The sequence below is a fragment of the Raphanus sativus genome, chromosome 6 (genome assembly GCF_000801105.2).
Source record: "Raphanus sativus cultivar WK10039 chromosome 6, ASM80110v3, whole genome shotgun sequence".
Taxonomy (NCBI): Eukaryota; Viridiplantae; Streptophyta; class Magnoliopsida; order Brassicales; family Brassicaceae; genus Raphanus; species Raphanus sativus.
The window spans coordinates 40,349,255-40,366,827 of NC_079516.1; the positions used below are offsets into that span (position 1 = coordinate 40,349,255).

Consider the following 17,573-nt stretch of genomic DNA (forward strand, 5'->3'; position numbering starts at 1 on the left):
GAATAAATGAAACGACATGGTATAGAGGCAGTGGCAATCAATCGTAAATAAACAGAAAAGGTCAAAGTAAGTACTTATTTGTACTTCACTTTTAATAGGATAGATATTAGTACACACATTGCAACACATATATAATATCAATATACAATACTAAAAGGCAAATATGAGCATCAACTAGGCTATCCACCTCAGCAAATTTAATCAACCAATCAGAGCATGTTTCTCTTCCACGTCACACGATTTGGGCTCTATTATGTCGTTTAGCTTTTACTTATTTGAATTGGTCTTGGCCCATAAACCCAAATGAAGTTAAAGTGGACATATCTGTGTGTCGCATCCAGACTCTTCTCCTCCTTCATCGTCTCTTCCTTCTTCGATACTCTCACAGCTTCGACGTTTCATCTTTCTGAAATGATCGTCGATTAACCCTTTAACTTCATCTTCTACAATCAATCGTCCATCAAATCCCCATTTATGGCTTCATTTCAGCTTTCTCCATTAACGTGTATATATACCTCTTCTGACTACTCCTTCTTCTAAATCGATTTTTTCTTCCAAACAAAAAACTCTCAAAGGATGAGTTCCAACAGCAATCCCGGCGATCTGATGTCCAAGCAAGCATATGGCATTGACGGTGCTATCTCCACCGTACCAAACAAACAGACCGGCGTTAAGGGTGACTCTTCCGCTAAAGCTAGGGCCGGCTTTCTCGGAAACGACGGTGTTTCCTCCGCCGTACCAGTCAAGCAGACCGGCGGAGGCGGTGACTCCTCCGCCAAAGCTGTCTCCGGCTTTCCTTCGTTGACCAAAGCCAACGGCAAGGCCATATGTCCTTCGACGTGCCCATCAGGCGTTTAGATCTTTTCTCTCAGGTTCTTCATACCGGTTAATATCCTTCTCACATTCGTCATTGTTTCCTTATCAAACCTCCTTCGCCTACATCTCCGTGGTCTCATTGTTGGTTGATGTGCGGCTGGTAATTAAGCCTTAAAAATCATGTCTGAACATTTGGTATTTTGTTCACTTTTCTTTTACTTAATGATATGATACTAACGAAACCCAAAACAGGGAATCTGGGAATATACTATCCATCATAATTCCAACTGTTTATAAAGACAAAGGAGGTCTATTTGAAGATCCAGAGAATTGCCACAAATATGGAATGGGTTATGCTGCACTCTCCATGGCTGTAAGTAGTCATCTCACTTCTTCAAGGTTTTATCGGTGTATATTTTATTTTTGGCATCAGACATAAGATATACATATATCATACAGCTATATATACAATCAAGATATAATAATTTTCAATTGATATATTTTGTTTTCAAAAAGAATTATAACAATCTTAGTTGTAAAACAGATGTAGCTGAGATTTTGTAACATACACACAATTCCCCAAAATCACCAAGAACCCTTATTGTTGCGCACCGGAAAGTAGTTGATCACGAGTATATTTCAATGAAAATCATAAACCTTTCTTTCTATACAAGCAAATAAAAACCCTTTGAAGACTCTGTTTGCGAAGTTGTAGTCCAGTGCTTTGGCTTGGAGATTTGGATTACAGAGTTTCTTTAGCCTATTAAGAGATGAGTATTACTAGAAGACAATGATTGTGACACACTTCTTGAGAAAGACCAGGTTTTATAGTATAAATTATCTTTATTGAAGACCAGGATGAGTGTTTCTCTTGAAACTCGGATTCTCACGCCGGAGAAGCCACAGTCTAAGAAAAAACTATGTACTCATGCTTGGGGCTATCCAAAACTATAGAATTATGTTTTTGTGGTGTGTTTGGAATGTTTTCAGGCGTGATCAGATTCTATGGAGAGGAGAAGGAATAGAACTTTCTTAAACTCTAGGAGAATCACGGTTTTCAGATCACAGGCCGGTTGTGCAATATTTGCAGCATAAGTTGATGTGAAGAGTCTGAGAAACATAGATTAGGAAAGGTTATTCATGTGCGGCTGCAAGATTGGTTGAAGATTGCACTCCAAACGCATAGTTTTAACTAAGTATATTACACTTTTTTTGAGAATAAAATATATGATTTTCTAATAGTAATTTCCTCATTTGATAAAAAAAAGTAACTTTCCTCGTTGTGTATTATTATTTTTTGGCATCACCATCGTGATGCATATATATACATCAATGTTATCAGATGAGATCTGTTTACATACGAAGTTATTGACACTCAACTTTCCAGAATTCACTATTACACCTGCAAAGTCCCATTGATTTTTCGTGAGAAGAAGAAGGATATGACGATGAGGTTTCCTCACTTGATCATTAACGATTCACCCTTGCAATAATGAGTAATGACTGTATTATGAGCGTGCAACATGTTAGGAGGTGGACAAAGTCAATAGAAGAGTGGTTTTACTATCAGAAAAAGTCAACTTAAGGGCAATGGCTCTCTTGACGCAAAAAAAAAGACAATGGCTCTAACTGATATAAGATTGTAGTAAAGGAGTGGAAAAGAGATAATAGAAAAGAGAAAATAAAAAATGAAACTGGAAGTAAAGATTTCTTTTTAATAGAGAAAATATTAATCTACAACTATTCTTTTGGAAGTAAATAAGCTGAAAATCATTTTCAGTTGATTGGTTGAAAATGGAGTAATTTAGCAAAAATGTTTATACTAATTTATTTACTTTAGGCATGCTAGAAAAACATTCTATATTTTATTTCTCAATGCAAATTCTTTAATTATAACTAAATAAATAAATAAATTCATAATATTTAATATGCGGGTAAACAAAGTTACTGATTGTAGATTGGAATGAGCATAAACAAAGTTCAAAATTTTGACTTTTTGGTAGTATAGATTTACGTATTCACAGTTTAAGCCGATGAAAAAAAATGTAGACGCATACGCAAACCTAGAAAATGGTTGTCGAACTGTATACTAATCAGTGTTTATGTTTGACCCCAAACATTGACATGAAAGGAAGGTCTTCGAACACCACAGAACAAAAATTGAAAGTGGCGACTACAATGTACGGGTTGTGTCCCTGACGATTGAGTTTGGTTTGTTTTTTTATTACCAAAATTGTATAATCATGGTGCACTTACTAAAATCCAAATATGAAGACAATGATATAAGTTCAAATAGTTACTCAAAGCTGAATTCCCAGTTACCTTATGTATATAACAATATATTTTCCTTGGGATCTTGAAAGATAATTGTTTACAATACAATTTAAAATAAATATATTATGGAAGATGATTTTTTAAAAACTCCATAAATCTAATAAACCATAAATAACCGTTTTAATTGTATGGATTTCCTTGAGTCTCATATAATATTTGAGTTGAAATTCTTCATAGATGAAGTTTTTAATTTTCAATATAAATTTATATCTTTTCATGCTATGTGAATTATTATTCCATAGTTTATTTTCTATTGGTTGAGTTGTGATTTGGTAAATAGTTACTGCTTCATTTTCTAAATCTTCAAACATAATTCTTTTTAAATTTGTGTGCATATAAAACATCAAATAATAAAACAAAAGGATTATAATACAGTTATGCATATATAATTGACTTTTATATTCATACTTTACTCTTATCATTTGTTGATGTCATTGTCAAGAACTAAATAATAATTTACTTCTGCATTTTGGTTTAAAAATATTATCCATCACAACATATATCTATGTAAAATAAAAGTTTGAATATTCTTCAAATATAAAGTATGTTAAAAAATATTCCCTCTGTTTCTTAATGTTTTTTAGAAAGTATCACCTATAATTGTTTACACAGATTTAGAAAATAATTGAATTCATTTATGATTTTATTAATTACACTTATTTGATCAATAAAATATGAGATAAATAAAATTATTTTTAAAATTAATGCATTTTGAAATTAATATTAAATTGAAAGTAAGTATAACTTTTGCATTGGAATTCTAAAGTAGCATTCATTGTTTAACAAGAAAAATGTTAAAATGACATTTTTTCAAGAAATTGACAAAGTATCAACTCATATAGATTCTAAAAATCATAAATATTTTATAATCCTGTATATTTGAACTAAATTTTAAGTAAAAACTGCAAGCTTAGTGATTTAAAGTAAAAAATATATAAATCAACTGAGATTAACAATATATATTTTCATAATAACCTAAATATGTAAGAAAAAAATATTTTGGATAATAACTAAGGTGTAACAGTCTTTATTAGTTTCAGATTTGACCATCGTCCCATACATATTTTAGATACTAAAAATAATAGATTGTGAGCTTTATTCATATCTAATTCAATTTACTATTTATATTCTTATAACATAAATGTAATATATATATATATATCAAATACAATGATATTGTATAATCCCGGGCGTAGCCCGGGTAAAATCTCTAGTTTAGAATAAACAAAGAAAAAAATGAAAATTGACATCCGCTCGGTTAAACGGGTCAAAATCTAGTGTTTATGTTAATGTTCGGTCAACCAAGATCTTAATCGCTATTATTTCTCTATAAACAAACTAAACATACCTTATTTGAATATATATTATATGGAAGATACATAAAAATTAATAGTATCACTAGATTTTGACCCGCGCTTCGAAAGCGCGGATATTATTTTACACTTTTATAAAATATATTATTTGTTTGTAATTATTGAATTTATTTATTTTAATATTTTTTTTAATAAATTCGACACATAGAGTGTCTCTGATAAACTATGTATTTCTCTAGTTTTGTTTTATTCGCTCTTCAATCAACATATTTATTTGGCTTATTGTTAAAATAAATGATTATAGACTTTGATCTATGCACCTCCGCGGATGTATATTTTTAAAAATATGATGATATTTGTTTTTCATGTAATTATTAGGATTTGGAAAATAAATCTGAGGAACAGAACTGATACCAATCCGTAAATATAGTACCAAACATGAACATAAATTGATTAAATATTCGAATTATTCAAAATTTTGTTAGTTAGAGAACCGAATCGGATCTGAACCGAAATATTCGTGTACCTGAATTTATCTAAAAATAGATTTATATACTTATATATTAATTATTTTTATATTTAACGTATATAAAACATCAAGAATGGTAATTTTAAATTGGTTTAAAATACTTGAAAATATATATAGATAGTCAAAAACAAATATCTGAAATAGTTAAAGTATACTCAAATCACCAAAAATACTTAAAATAATTATTGATTCCGTATCCAAAATTTTAAATCAACCCAATTGATATGTTAAGCTTAGGTATTCTGACATATGTTATTTAAATTTATATGTAATATATTACTTTATTTATAGATTTTGAGAAATTTAAAATATATAGTGATTTAAAACTTTAAAAATAATTTAAATAGGTTATCCAAACCCAAACTAAACCCGCAAAGATCCAAATCAAACTCAAACAAAAAATTTAGAAACATCCTAATAGGACTGAAATCTTTGACCTCGAAAACCCGAAACGCAAACCAATCAGAACCAAACCCGTATGGATGTCTGAAAACCCATCCTTAGTCATTATTATATATCATATAATTTCATCATATAATTAATCGGATTTTGTATGTACCATCATATAAGTAATCATATAATTAATAGTATTTAATACGTATCATCATATAAATAATTACATATATTATATTTTAAAAACTTAATATGAAATATAAAAACCATAATTTGAGTTGGTATTTCAAATTGAGCTTTGTATTGTATTTTTCTTATATATATTGACAACATTCTTTTATAATGGACTTAATGACTTAAGTCCATTAAGTTTTCTGTTTAATACTACTATCTTTGTTTCCAAACAAAATTATTATTTTTAAAGACTACAATCCATGTTTCTAAATACACCAATTTTTTAAAAAACTCTTATCCAAGTATCCAAACACACCGAAATTGTACTTCAGCTTTAATAAGATAGATTACTTTACCTAATTATTGTGGACAAAAGATAATATGAAACATTCCACACAACAAAATATATGGATTCTATAAATATGTATGGGAGGATTTTTTTTTTCTTTTTGAACAAATGTATGGGAGGATAGATTGTTACAATCCACGAAAATCTTTTGAAAAATTAAAACCATATTATTTTTTAAATTACCTTCCCACTAACCCCCTTCTTAGGGTTTCTAGATTTTTTAACTTTTGTTTCTACAGAATACGATAGTCTGTTGGACGACTAGACTTCTCACGAAGTCAAAAACCAAGACAGAGTCAAGCTTTTACCCAAAGCCTTTCTAAAAACTGTTCGATTTTCAAACAAACCCTAGAATACACTCTTCCAATTGATATCTTCTCGTCTTTTCACTCCAGTCCGACAGATAACATATTTTTTCTTCTTGAAGAAAGTTAACATGTCTAAATCAGAAGACATGTGGTGAGAATCGGGAGAGTTGAGTGAGAGGGAAAAGAGCACCACTACCACCACCACAGACCCAACACTAATATTTTGCAGAACTTGTTTAGTCTATTCATTGCCCCACTCGACAGGAGGAGCTAGCCAAATCATTTTAAAGGTCTAAACATGTTCATATCATTCCTCTTGGAATCATATGTTGACTGTGTAAAGTGTAAACCATTGATAATGCTATGCTAGCTTGGTTCTTTTTTTTTTATCTAGGCATCCGAACAATAAGAGAGTAAATACAATTTTTTACTGGTTAAATATTCAGATGTTTTTTTTTGAAAGTATATAAATAAATATTCAGATGTTTAATCGTGCAAACATGTTTACCTCTTTTTGTAGTTTACCTACCGATGGAGACGAATGTTGCAAGCAGTAAAAAGCAAGAGAAATCTTCGCAAGGCTCCGTTCCCCGTAGCAGTCGGAAACAAGATTTGACGTGGAACTATGTTAGTGAAGCTGTTGATTCAAAAGGGAAGAAAGTAACAGCATGTAACTTCTGTGGTAAGCAATACGTTGGCATCGGTAGCATGAAACAACATTTGGCTGGACTGAATCAAAGCAAAACTGCATGCAAGGAAGTTTCTTCAGAGGTTAGAGATTCTATCATAAAATCCATGAAAGAGAACAAAGAGAAAACGATGGATAAAATCGTGGTGGATCTTGAGATGAACGACTATGAAGTAAAGGATGGTCAGAGTTCTCAACAAACTTGTACTTCCCAAAGTAGAAAAAGAAAGGTTAGTATCCACTTAATAAGATATGTACCTTCAAAAAGAATTAATACGATACAAAGTTGCACTACTTTTGTCTAGTTAACAACACAGTACTACAAAGTGTTACTCCTATATAGTAAAAAAAAAAGTGTTATATAGTAAGTTTCGGTACAAGAGTGTCCCTAGCATCGTTTACTTGATCTCTCTTTGGTTTCTCACACGCAGAGAGAAACAAGACCAGGAAAAGAAAAGATGGCTGAATCAGCAAGTCAACACATTGATCGCATTAGGAGGACTAAGTTTTCTATAGGCGGAGAGGAGAATCCGTTGATTGAAGATCTTCATCAAGCTGTGAAGAATCTCTCAGCTGAGCTCTATGCCAAGGATGTTCACTTCCTCATGGAGCTTATCCAAGTAAGTCTCTACTCTCTCAGCTCAAATGCATTATTTTCACTTGATGTGGTCTTGTCTTCATGTATACAAACACTAGTGTTTCCTCTAAAGAAACATGAACATAAAATGGTATTTTATTTTTTGAAGTGTACATATCAGAGTGCAACTAAGTTTATGTGGAATTTGAAGTACCATGATCGATTTATATTTTATTCTGCTGGATGTAGAAAACTGTTTCTTATATTATTATTTTGTTAAAAGGGCATTAAACTTTCCATTTGCTTTCCAGAACGCTGAGGATAATGAGTACCCGGAAGGTGTGGATCCATCTCTTGAGTTTGTGATTACATCTGATGACATCACAGCCACTGGAGCTCCAGCGACTCTCCTCATCTTCAACAATGAGAAGGGCTTTTCTGACAAGAACATAGAGTCCCTTTGCAGTGTTGGAAGGTCCACCAAGAAAGGCAAGCGAAAACGCGGTTACATTGGAGAGAAAGGTATCTACTCTCTATCTATCTAACCATATCACCTCAAATACAAAAACTCAATTTAAAACAAAAAAACCATTGTTTCTTCTTACATTTGTGTTCTGTTTCAATCTTTTGTTGGCAGGAATAGGATTCAAGAGTGTGTTTCTGATCACTTCTCAGCCTTACATTTTCAGCAACGGGTATCAGATTAGATTCAACGAGTCCCCTTGCAGCCACTGCAGCCTTGGCTACATTGTTCCCGAGTGGGTTGACCAACATCCTTCTCTTGTCGACATACAAAGGATCTACGGTTCAGGCTCTCCTCTTCCGACCACAACCATTATATTACCACTAAAAACTGACAAAGTACACCCGGTGAAAGAACAGCTCTCTAACGTCCACCCCGAGGTCCTCTTGTTCCTCTCCAAGATCAAGAGCCTATCCATCAGAGAACACTGCCAAGATCCCAACCTCACCACAGTGAACTCCATCGGTATCATAACCGAGACGGATTTCAAGACGAGGAAGAGCATCGACGCTGAGTCCTACACCATCCATCTCTCCGCTAATGAAACCGACTCAGAGAAACAATGCAGCTACTACATGTGGAGACAAAAGTTCCCGGTGAAACACGAGAACCGTGTCGAAAGAAGAACCGAAGTCCAAGACTGGGTGATCACTCTAGCGTTTCCGCTAGGAGAGCGTCTTGGCCGTGGCCGCAGCAGCTCACCCGGCATCTACGCATTTCTTCCCACCGAGATGGTAACAACCTTCCCTTTCATCATCCAAGCAGATTTCATCCTAGCCTCCTCTAGAGAAACCATACTACTTGATGATATATGGAACCAAGGGATCCTCAGCTGCGTTCCCTTAGCTTTCGTGAACGCGTTCACCACCTTGGTGAAAAAGACTGACGCTCCCATCTCCACCTTGCTGTCTACGTTTAGGTTCTTGCCTGTGACTCAATCCAGCTACGCGAAGCTGAACGCTGTTAGAGACTCCATCAGGGAGAGAATCTGCGGAGAGGAGATCGTGCCGAGCGTGTCGCATTTAGGACAGAAGTTCTTCCACAAGCCGTGCCAAGTCGGTCGGCTCATCCCTGCTTTCTGGGACATCTTGGAGAAAGCGAGGAGAGAAGGCGTGGGGCTACACAACATATCGTCCCACGGAGTCTACGTTTTGGATCCGTGTTTCAACGGAATGGAGAATGATAACGTTCTAGACTTCTTGTCTTTGCGACAAGTCAGCAACGAGTGGTACTCGAAGTGTATCCAAGGGTGTGATCTCGTGACAAGCGTATCGGAAAGCACCTACGTGGAGATCCTTGCGTTCGTAGCCAAGAACTGGGAGACAAGATTCAAGAACACGAACATGGTTAAGGTTCCTCTTATCAAGTACCACGTTCAAAAGAAGGGAGCGAGTCATCATCTCAGCAGCTTGGAAGATTTGAAACCTCGGACGTTATGCCTCGTCGCGGAGAAGAACCATGCATGGTTACTCGACTGGAACGGTGAGTTTAGATGCATGTCTGATTACGTCTTTCTCCCGCAAGCAACCAGGAAAGCGTTGAACGCATCATGCTCTACCGACGTGGAAGCGATACGTAAATGGCTAGGAGAGAAGGTTACTTTGATGGATATAAGTGTCTCTCTCTACGCAAGATGTCTCTTGCGTAATCTTAAGACAGACAAGAGGCTTGTGGTTGCGTACGCACACTTTCTGCACCACTCGATCTCCACGGAGTTTCTATCGGTTGACGAGGCTAAGAAATGTTGCGAAGACATGCCGCTTGTGGACAACTACGGGGATGTTAAGACTAGTAGTAGTTCTGGTGTTCTTGTTCCCGCCAGCGCGGGAAAATGGGTTAGCTTAACCGGGTCGAATCCTTGGAGGCAGGAGGGTTGTGTAGAGCTTTGGGAAGAGTATATGACGTCAGGGGTGTTCGCTGGTGGAAGTGTTCGGTCTAAACAGAGAGAGCTTCTTGGTTTCTTGAAAGATTATGCTAAAGCCGGAGATGTACCTGAACTAGCACCACCAGACGCTGCTGTGCCTTCGTTGTCCGGAGCTCTTCAGAAACAGAATGCTTTTCTTCTTTTGGAGTGGATGAAAAGTCATAGAAACTCTCTTCCTACAAAGTTTCTTGATTCTGTCAGAGGAGGAAGCTGGCTGAGAACTAAGATGAATGGAAGCTATGATTATAGGCCGCCTTCTCAGTCTTTTTACAATACTTCATCATGGGGAAGCGTTCTGAAGAACGCATCGATTCTTGTGGATGTACCTCTTGTTGATAAGAGCTTCTATGGTAAGAAGATTGAGAAGTACACAGAAGAGCTGAAAGCTGCTGGTGTTATGTTTGAGTTTAGTGAAGCATGTAGGTTTGTTGGTACACATCTCATGAGGTTAGCTGGGACCTCTTCGCTGTCAAGAGAGAATGTGTTTTCTATTCTTAAGTTCATCAGGCACTTGAGAGAGAAGCTGCTTTCACCTGATGATTTCATCACGTCCATCAAAGGTCGTCCTTGGCTGAAGACAACTTGTGGTGACAGATCTCCGGAGGGAGCTGTTCTGTTTAGCCAAGAGTGGAAAGCTGCTTCTTTGGTAAGCGAGATTCCGTTTGTTGATGGAGATGTCTACGGTGAATCTGAGATCAGTGGGTTCAAGGAAGAGCTGAAGCTGCTAGGCGTTGTGGTTGAGTTTCCTAATAGTCACAGCCTCATAGTCTCTCATTTGAAGACTGAAAAGCTGAGCCATCTTACAGCTGATGCGATGATCTTAGTACTTGAGTGCATGCGTAACCTGAGTTCTCAGCATCTGGTTGATTCCTTGAGAAGCTCTCAGTGCCTGAAGACAAAAGGCGGCTACAAAACACCTGGTGAATGTTTCATATCTGATCCAGACCAGACTTTCTTTCTGACGGTCTTTGATGATGTCTTCCCTTTGATCGACGAGGGTTTCTACGGAAGCAGAATCAGTTCCTACAAAAAGGAGCTAGAGCAGATTGGTGTTGTGGTTCAAGATGAAGAAGCTGTGAAAGCCTTTGTGAGAATATTCAAGCAGAAAGCTACCTCCTCTTCTCTAACACGAGACAACGCTTTGTCTCTTCTGTCTAGCTACAGGAAACTGATGGGAAGCAACCACAAGTTTCCAGAGGAACTCATGGAAAGCTACAAAGAGTTACAATGGCTACACACAAAACTAGGTGACTTCCGTGCACCAAAGGAGTGCATTCTCTTTTACTCAGAGTGGGAGCCTCTCCGTCTTATAGCCAATCTACCATTCATCGATGACAGCGCAAAGTGGTACGGCAAGAGCATACACAGCTACAAGAAAGAGCTAAAGAGCTTAGGTGTCACTGTTGAGTTGAAACAAGGCATGGACCATTTGGTTAGCTCCTTAACTCTCACTGATGGGTCTAGTAGCATGATCACTCCTTCAAGTGCTCTGTCTCTTCTTAAGTGCGTCACGTTCTTGATTGAGGATGGTAAGAAACTCACTCAAGAGTTTCTGGACAAGGTTTCTGTAAGATGGTTGAAGACACACGATGGTTACTGCAGTCCCAAAGAGTGTCTTTGGTTTGATAAAAGCTGGGAGCTAGAGCTCTGTGATGGTCCGTTCATCGATGAAAAGTATTATGGATCTAAGCTTAAGTCTTTCAAGAAGGAGCTTATTGAGATTGGAGTTGTTGATGATCAAGGCAAAGCTAGTCAGTTGCTTGCTACACACGTTTATACTCATTCCGATACCGATGCAATTTCCAGGATATATAGGTTTCTCATTCAATCTGAATGGAAACAAGAGAAAGACTCGTTGTCTTCAGGCAGGATTTGGATCCCTAGCGATGAGAAATGGGTAGATGTTTCTAGCTGTGTGGTCCGTGATAAAGACAAGCTCTTTGGATCACACCTGAACGTTCTTGAAAACCATTACATGAGTGATGACCTTCTTGACTTCTTCTCATCTGAATACAACGTTAGAAGAACACCATCGGTTAAAGATTACTGTGCTTTGTGGAAAGACTGGGAAACAACAAAAGACAGATTATCATCCCATGAGTGTTGTGCGTTCTGGAGCTTCCTTGTGGGACACGGTATATCCGGGGACCTACTCTCTGAGTCCTTCTCTCGTTTGCCCGTAAAGACACCAGATAGCAGCAGTGATCACTTAGGGATCTTGTTGTCTAGCAAAAGTGACGTGTTCGTAGCTGATGACTTGCTCTTGAAGGATCTTTTCATCGACTGCCCTGTCTTCGTATGGTACCCTACACCAAGCATCTGCGCATTGTCACAAACGAAGCTCATGGAGCTTTACAGGAAATTAGGAGTCAAAGACATCTCCAAATGTGTCGAGACAGCAGAAGCTAAGTTAACAGACCGAGTCAAAGTCAAGAAGCGAGACACTAGTTTGATCGGACCGGGGCTAGTTAGGCTGGTTTTAGGGTTTATCTCTGACCCATCTCTTAAGATTGAAGCTGAGGAACGTTCTGCGATCATAGGGAGTCTTGTTAGCCTCAACGTTCTCCACACTACTCCAGAGACCATCTCAACGGATTACACTCTGACACTACCGTCAAAGGGAGAGAAGCTGAGCGCTAAAGCTAAGAATGCGATGAGGTGGGAGAGAGAGGAAGGAGTTGTTTATGCGGAGAAGATGAAGAAAACTTGCGGGAAAAGAAAGGTTTTGGAGTACGCCACGTGTTTCGCTGAGGTGATTGCTAAAGGAGTGATGAGCGGTAGAGAAGATCTGATTGAAAGGTTAGCAGAGCTAGTGAAGATGGCTTACTTAGTTGAGTTTGATGAAGACGCTTTAGAGTTTCTTATGAAGTCCAAGAACCTTCAGGTCTATGAAGAAGACGAGAAGCTCATCTCAGATGCCTTCTCCCGGAAGTAAAACTAGTCTCAGATGCTTTCTTGTTTGGTCTTTTTAAGAGCTTTTTTTTTTATCAAATTAAAACATTTACTTTACACAAACTTGTTACAATGAGGTAAACAAACAAACCTGAATGAATCACAATCTTGTTTGATCTTCTTCAACCTTTTTTTAAATAGTGTAAACCGGAGACTATAACCGTCCTACACCAGTTCCGGTTCTGCTTCTAACTGTTGCTGCATCAGATATCTCAACCAGTAAATCTCTGGAAGCATCATTCCCTGAAGAAGACTCATCATCTCTGGTTCTCAAATCTTCGTTGTTAACACGGCCTGACAACTCCCAGCTACCTCCTCTCCTTCCCCTGCTAGACTCTCTCGAATGCATAATCCCTCGTCCTTCGGTCTCTTCAGGTGGAAGCATCCTGCTCAAATCCCTCGATGTAACCGATGCTCCCATCTCCTTGTCCATGATGTCACCGAGCTCTTCATCTACCGTCTCGTGCCACACCGGTTTCCTCCCCATCTCTATGTCCTGTGAAACTTTCTGCATGCTCGGGCTTGACATGGCTCCGTTTACTATCCTCGGTGGGATCACCGGCTCCTTTGGCACCTTTGCTCTGAAACTGTTCTTAGATGAAGCAACGCTCGTGCAGAACACTTGCATGAAGTTACCAATTATCCCTTTGTTGAAAGGGTTCTCGTGTCTATCATACCGATACCTAAAGTTCTCGTAAGTTGACTGCAATATAATAAAAACAACAGTTAACAACGGTCTCAGTGTGTGTGTGTATAGTGAAAGCAAGAGCTTTACTTGATTGGTGCTGATGAGGTACAAGTGGAAACCGGTAAGACCACCGACGAACCAGACACAGATGAAAGTGTAGATTATCAGCGCGATGGAGGCAGGTGTCTTGATAAGCGACTTCCAGATGCTTATCTTCTCACCATCCATTATGCGTTTGACGTGTATCCAGCAAAACACATGGACATAAATGCAGAGAAGAGCCGAGCATAATATAAACATGAAGTAGAACCTGTAGTTTCTCTGCATTTTTTTATTTATTTTTTGTAACAAACTGTTAGTTTATCTCTTTAAATAATGATTAACAGAAGATGTGGAATTAATTACCAATCCAATGCATTGACCAAGCCAAGGACAGTGGTGATCAAATTTATCAACGCAGTTGTTGCATATGGAGCAATGGGAAGCGCGTGGAGGTCTGTAAAGCATGCACGTGTCGCAGTATTTGATCTTCACAGTGATGCCATTCACAGTCATGTCTTTTGTCCGAGGCAACCGGGACTGCGTAGGAGTATGAGTAAGACGCGGTTCTCCACTACTTTCGAAGCCCTCTGGCTCGGGTGGATAGAGATTACGCGGTATGATTCCAGGGTCTCTCCCCGAGGTTACAAGAAGAAATATTAGAGCCTGTGAAAAATAAACTTTTATCATCGAGAAGATGCCATGTGGTAAGCAGAAGAGTGGAAGAAAAGATTTCAACTCACTAATAAGTTGAGACCAACGGCGACGGCTAATACTGAGACTCCTCTGTGGTGAGGGAAGTCGTCGATGAATTTACGGCCGACGAAAACACAGAAGATAGTGACGGGAGCTGTGATCAAGAAGATGGTGATGAGTATAGATCGAGCATCTGGTCCAAACACGAGCCTTCCTCCAAAGAAGAACACCTGGAGATAAACAAAATAAATTAATTAATTCAGAAATCTTGGTGAACCATAGGATTTGAAAGCTTTCAAAGTCAAATTCTAAATTTAAAAAAAAAACGGCTGGAAAAAGTCAAAACACAAGTACGATATTCTTCCATAGATTCTGGATAAAACTATAGAGGAATTTGGTTCAGATCTTTACTTAAATCTGACCCCAGAGGAAGTAAAGAGAGAGAGAGAGAAGCTCACGTTATTGCCTTTCCAACCCTTATACGTTCTGATCAGCTCATCTCCACCGCTAGAACTCGGCGCTCCGGGACGACGATCGGACGGCTGCAAGTCTAACATCGGAAACCAGAAAACGTCTCCTTTTTTTTTGTTACAGAAATGGCGTTTGTTTGTTTGTTTGAAAAAAAGAATAATTATTGAGAGAGAATTATTTCTTTAGTAATAATATGTCTGGACTCTGGAGGGAGGGAGGGGGCTAGTTGGTCGTCCCTTTGGTCACCCTTTCCCCTTTTACCAGTCAACTAATTTCAATCAATACCATTTTAATTCATTATTATGACTTTATGCTAATATTACTTTTATTGCGATATTTTTTTATTTATTTGTCGGCTAACGGATTTGTTTTCTTGTCTCTGTTACAAATTAACGGCTGTGTAATAAAATGAATATAACTCTTATATGTTAACTTTTATTAAATCGTCGATTAAATACTTATGGATTATTATATTCGGGGCAGCTAACATAAAAAATATTCATTTTCATCTCTAAATTTTAAATGATTAATATATTAGATATTTACTCCTAAATCATAACAATTAGTGGACTTTATAGTTTATAATAAATTTCTTGAAATACCATAAATTAAATATTATTTTTCAAAAATATATTCAATCAGAAATATTTTAATATTTTAATTTAAGATTTAGTGATTGTTATTTAAAGTATTTATGTAAATAATTATGAAGGTAAACTTTAAAAATTGTATCAAGTTTGTAGTAAAATTAGAATTCTCCCATGATTTATATTGCGTGTTTTTTGTTTCCTTTGTTGGCTAGTGTATTTGTTTTTGTTTATGTCACAAATTAACGGCTGCATGGTAAATTTTCTAACTATATGTGAATTATTATTACTAGATCATTGATAAAATACTTGTGAAGTTCAAGTCAGCTGACATAAAGAACAATATTCACTTTGATCTCTAAATTTAAATTATTAATAATATTAATTATTTATTCCTATATCATATATATTTTTTGATCAAAATTTCTATATCATATATATAGCTTTAAACTATAATTGTTTCAAACTTTGTAAATTTTAGATCGTTTTAATTACAGTGAAAATAAATTGGATAGTTGAATAAATCGTTCTTAAATTTTTATAAGCTACAATGTATAGGTGGATTAGATTTTTTTTCTGAGAAATTAGGTGATTAGATATTGAATGGTAAAACATATTCATAGAACAACTTGCACATGTCTCAAAGGTATCTATATCGTAGTTGCTGATTGATTAATCATCACCACTTATTATGTCAACATTTGGATGCTTATCATACTTTGTATGATCTGTCTTCTTTCATTTTAATTTCTCTTGAATTCACATTTGAATACAGGCCAGCCATTCAATGTGTAATCCAATACAAGTTGAAGAGTTCTCGTCAATTTTGGTCTCTTTTTGTTAGACCCTTTTCTTGTTGAGTTTAAAAACAGAACAAAAAAAAAGCTCTTCTTTTGTCCCACTTCAAAAGAACAAAAATACAATTGTAAAAAAGTAATATTGTATTTGTTTGAAATATCTCTTTCGCATAATGTGGGGTCAAAATCTATTTAAAACTAAAAAGAAGCAGACAACCCATTTCCTCTTGTATTTTCTCTGGTCTTCACGTTGGCCATAAGACATGAGCTTTCATTAGAGGCCGGCCTACCCAAAAAGCAAAAGTCTTAAAATATTTTTGAATTTCTATAAGTTTATTTTGCTTGAATATATTAACAGTGGAGTTTTGCAATTAGAATGAGAGTTTGTGATATAAAAGTGAACTAGATTTTGACCCACCTTTTAAAGGGCGGGCATATTTATTTTTTATATTTATTCTAAAATTTTAATTTTTATATTTAACTTTTAATTATATTTATGTTTTTATTTTTATAATATTTTTTAATGATTAATAAAAGGCTTTAATAATTATATTAAAATAATTAGACCACACCTATATCAATAGGTTATGTTCCTGTTTTAATACTATTGATATATATATATATATATATATATATATATATATATATATATATATATAAACTTATACACCCACATTTTTAGATAAGAAGTTAATGAGAAATCAGTTTTGAAAATATATTAAAATATATAGAATTTAATGAATAATTTGAAAATAATTAAAATAACTAACCTTAAAAATAGGAATGATATTCTTGTTAATTCTTTGAAACATCAAGGGGATGTCAAAATAAAGGCTGCTGTTTTAATTGTATTGATAAACTACACGGATACTTTCTATTTGTCAAGTATTTTCATTGAGTAAACTGACCAAAAACTTTCATCCTCCTTCCCATTAGGGGAGAGATCACTTTTGTCTTTATTCCTTCTCAGGAAAAGACAGTTTTCACATTCCTCACTTCAAAGGGAGAGATCTGTATCATTTCATTCCCTTTCCTGGAAAGGAGTTCTCTCGGAATTATTTCTGATGAAAAATTCCAACTTTCTCACCAGTTTGTTTCTCTTGCGTACCGGTTTGTACGGAACCTAAAGAGACAATCGAATTTGCTTTGTTGAATTTCGTAGGTGGGAGTTGCTGTCTAACGTCACTTTTCAAAATGACTAAGTTTCAACCTTCCGGCTATGCCGTGAACCTTCAATCGATGCATTCGAGACTCGTTTCAGATTTGCAGGCATTTGAAGATCTATCTATTTTAATTTCTGTTGTCTTTATGTTTTATTGTAATGATCAAAGAGGATGGTTTAATTCCCTCTTGTAACCCAAAAGTTTAGTTAATGAAGTTAATGTTTGACAAAAAAAAAAAAATTGACCAAAAAC

General features: G+C 36.1%; 2 protein-coding genes and 1 long non-coding RNA gene across 3 annotated transcripts; 2 read left to right on the forward strand and 1 right to left on the reverse strand.

Moving 5' to 3' along the window:
• Positions 1-201: 201 nt before the first annotated feature.
• LOC130495959 (uncharacterized) lies at positions 202-2,159 on the forward strand. Its single transcript, XR_008935004.1, has 2 exons — positions 202-976; positions 1,069-2,159. It is a non-coding gene; the product is annotated as an uncharacterized LOC130495959 (long non-coding RNA).
• Positions 2,160-6,149: 3,990 nt separating this feature from the next.
• LOC108808498 (uncharacterized) lies at positions 6,150-13,013 on the forward strand. Its single transcript, XM_056989489.1, has 5 exons — positions 6,150-6,506; positions 6,737-7,134; positions 7,336-7,524; positions 7,793-8,003; positions 8,119-13,013. Exons 2-5 carry the CDS (start codon positions 6,748-6,750, stop codon positions 12,861-12,863), a joined length of 5,532 nt encoding a protein of 1,843 aa, XP_056845469.1. The 5' UTR covers positions 6,150-6,506; positions 6,737-6,747; the 3' UTR covers positions 12,864-13,013.
• Positions 12,887-14,959, reverse strand: LOC108805818 (probable protein S-acyltransferase 5). The gene is made up of 5 exons (XM_018577773.1): positions 14,762-14,959; positions 14,351-14,533; positions 13,974-14,273; positions 13,656-13,889; positions 12,887-13,583 (listed from the first exon to the last, which is right to left on the reverse strand). Exons 1-5 carry the CDS (start codon positions 14,858-14,860, stop codon positions 13,035-13,037), a joined length of 1,365 nt encoding a protein of 454 aa, XP_018433275.1. The 5' UTR covers positions 14,861-14,959; the 3' UTR covers positions 12,887-13,034.
• Positions 14,960-17,573: the final 2,614 nt, after the last annotated feature.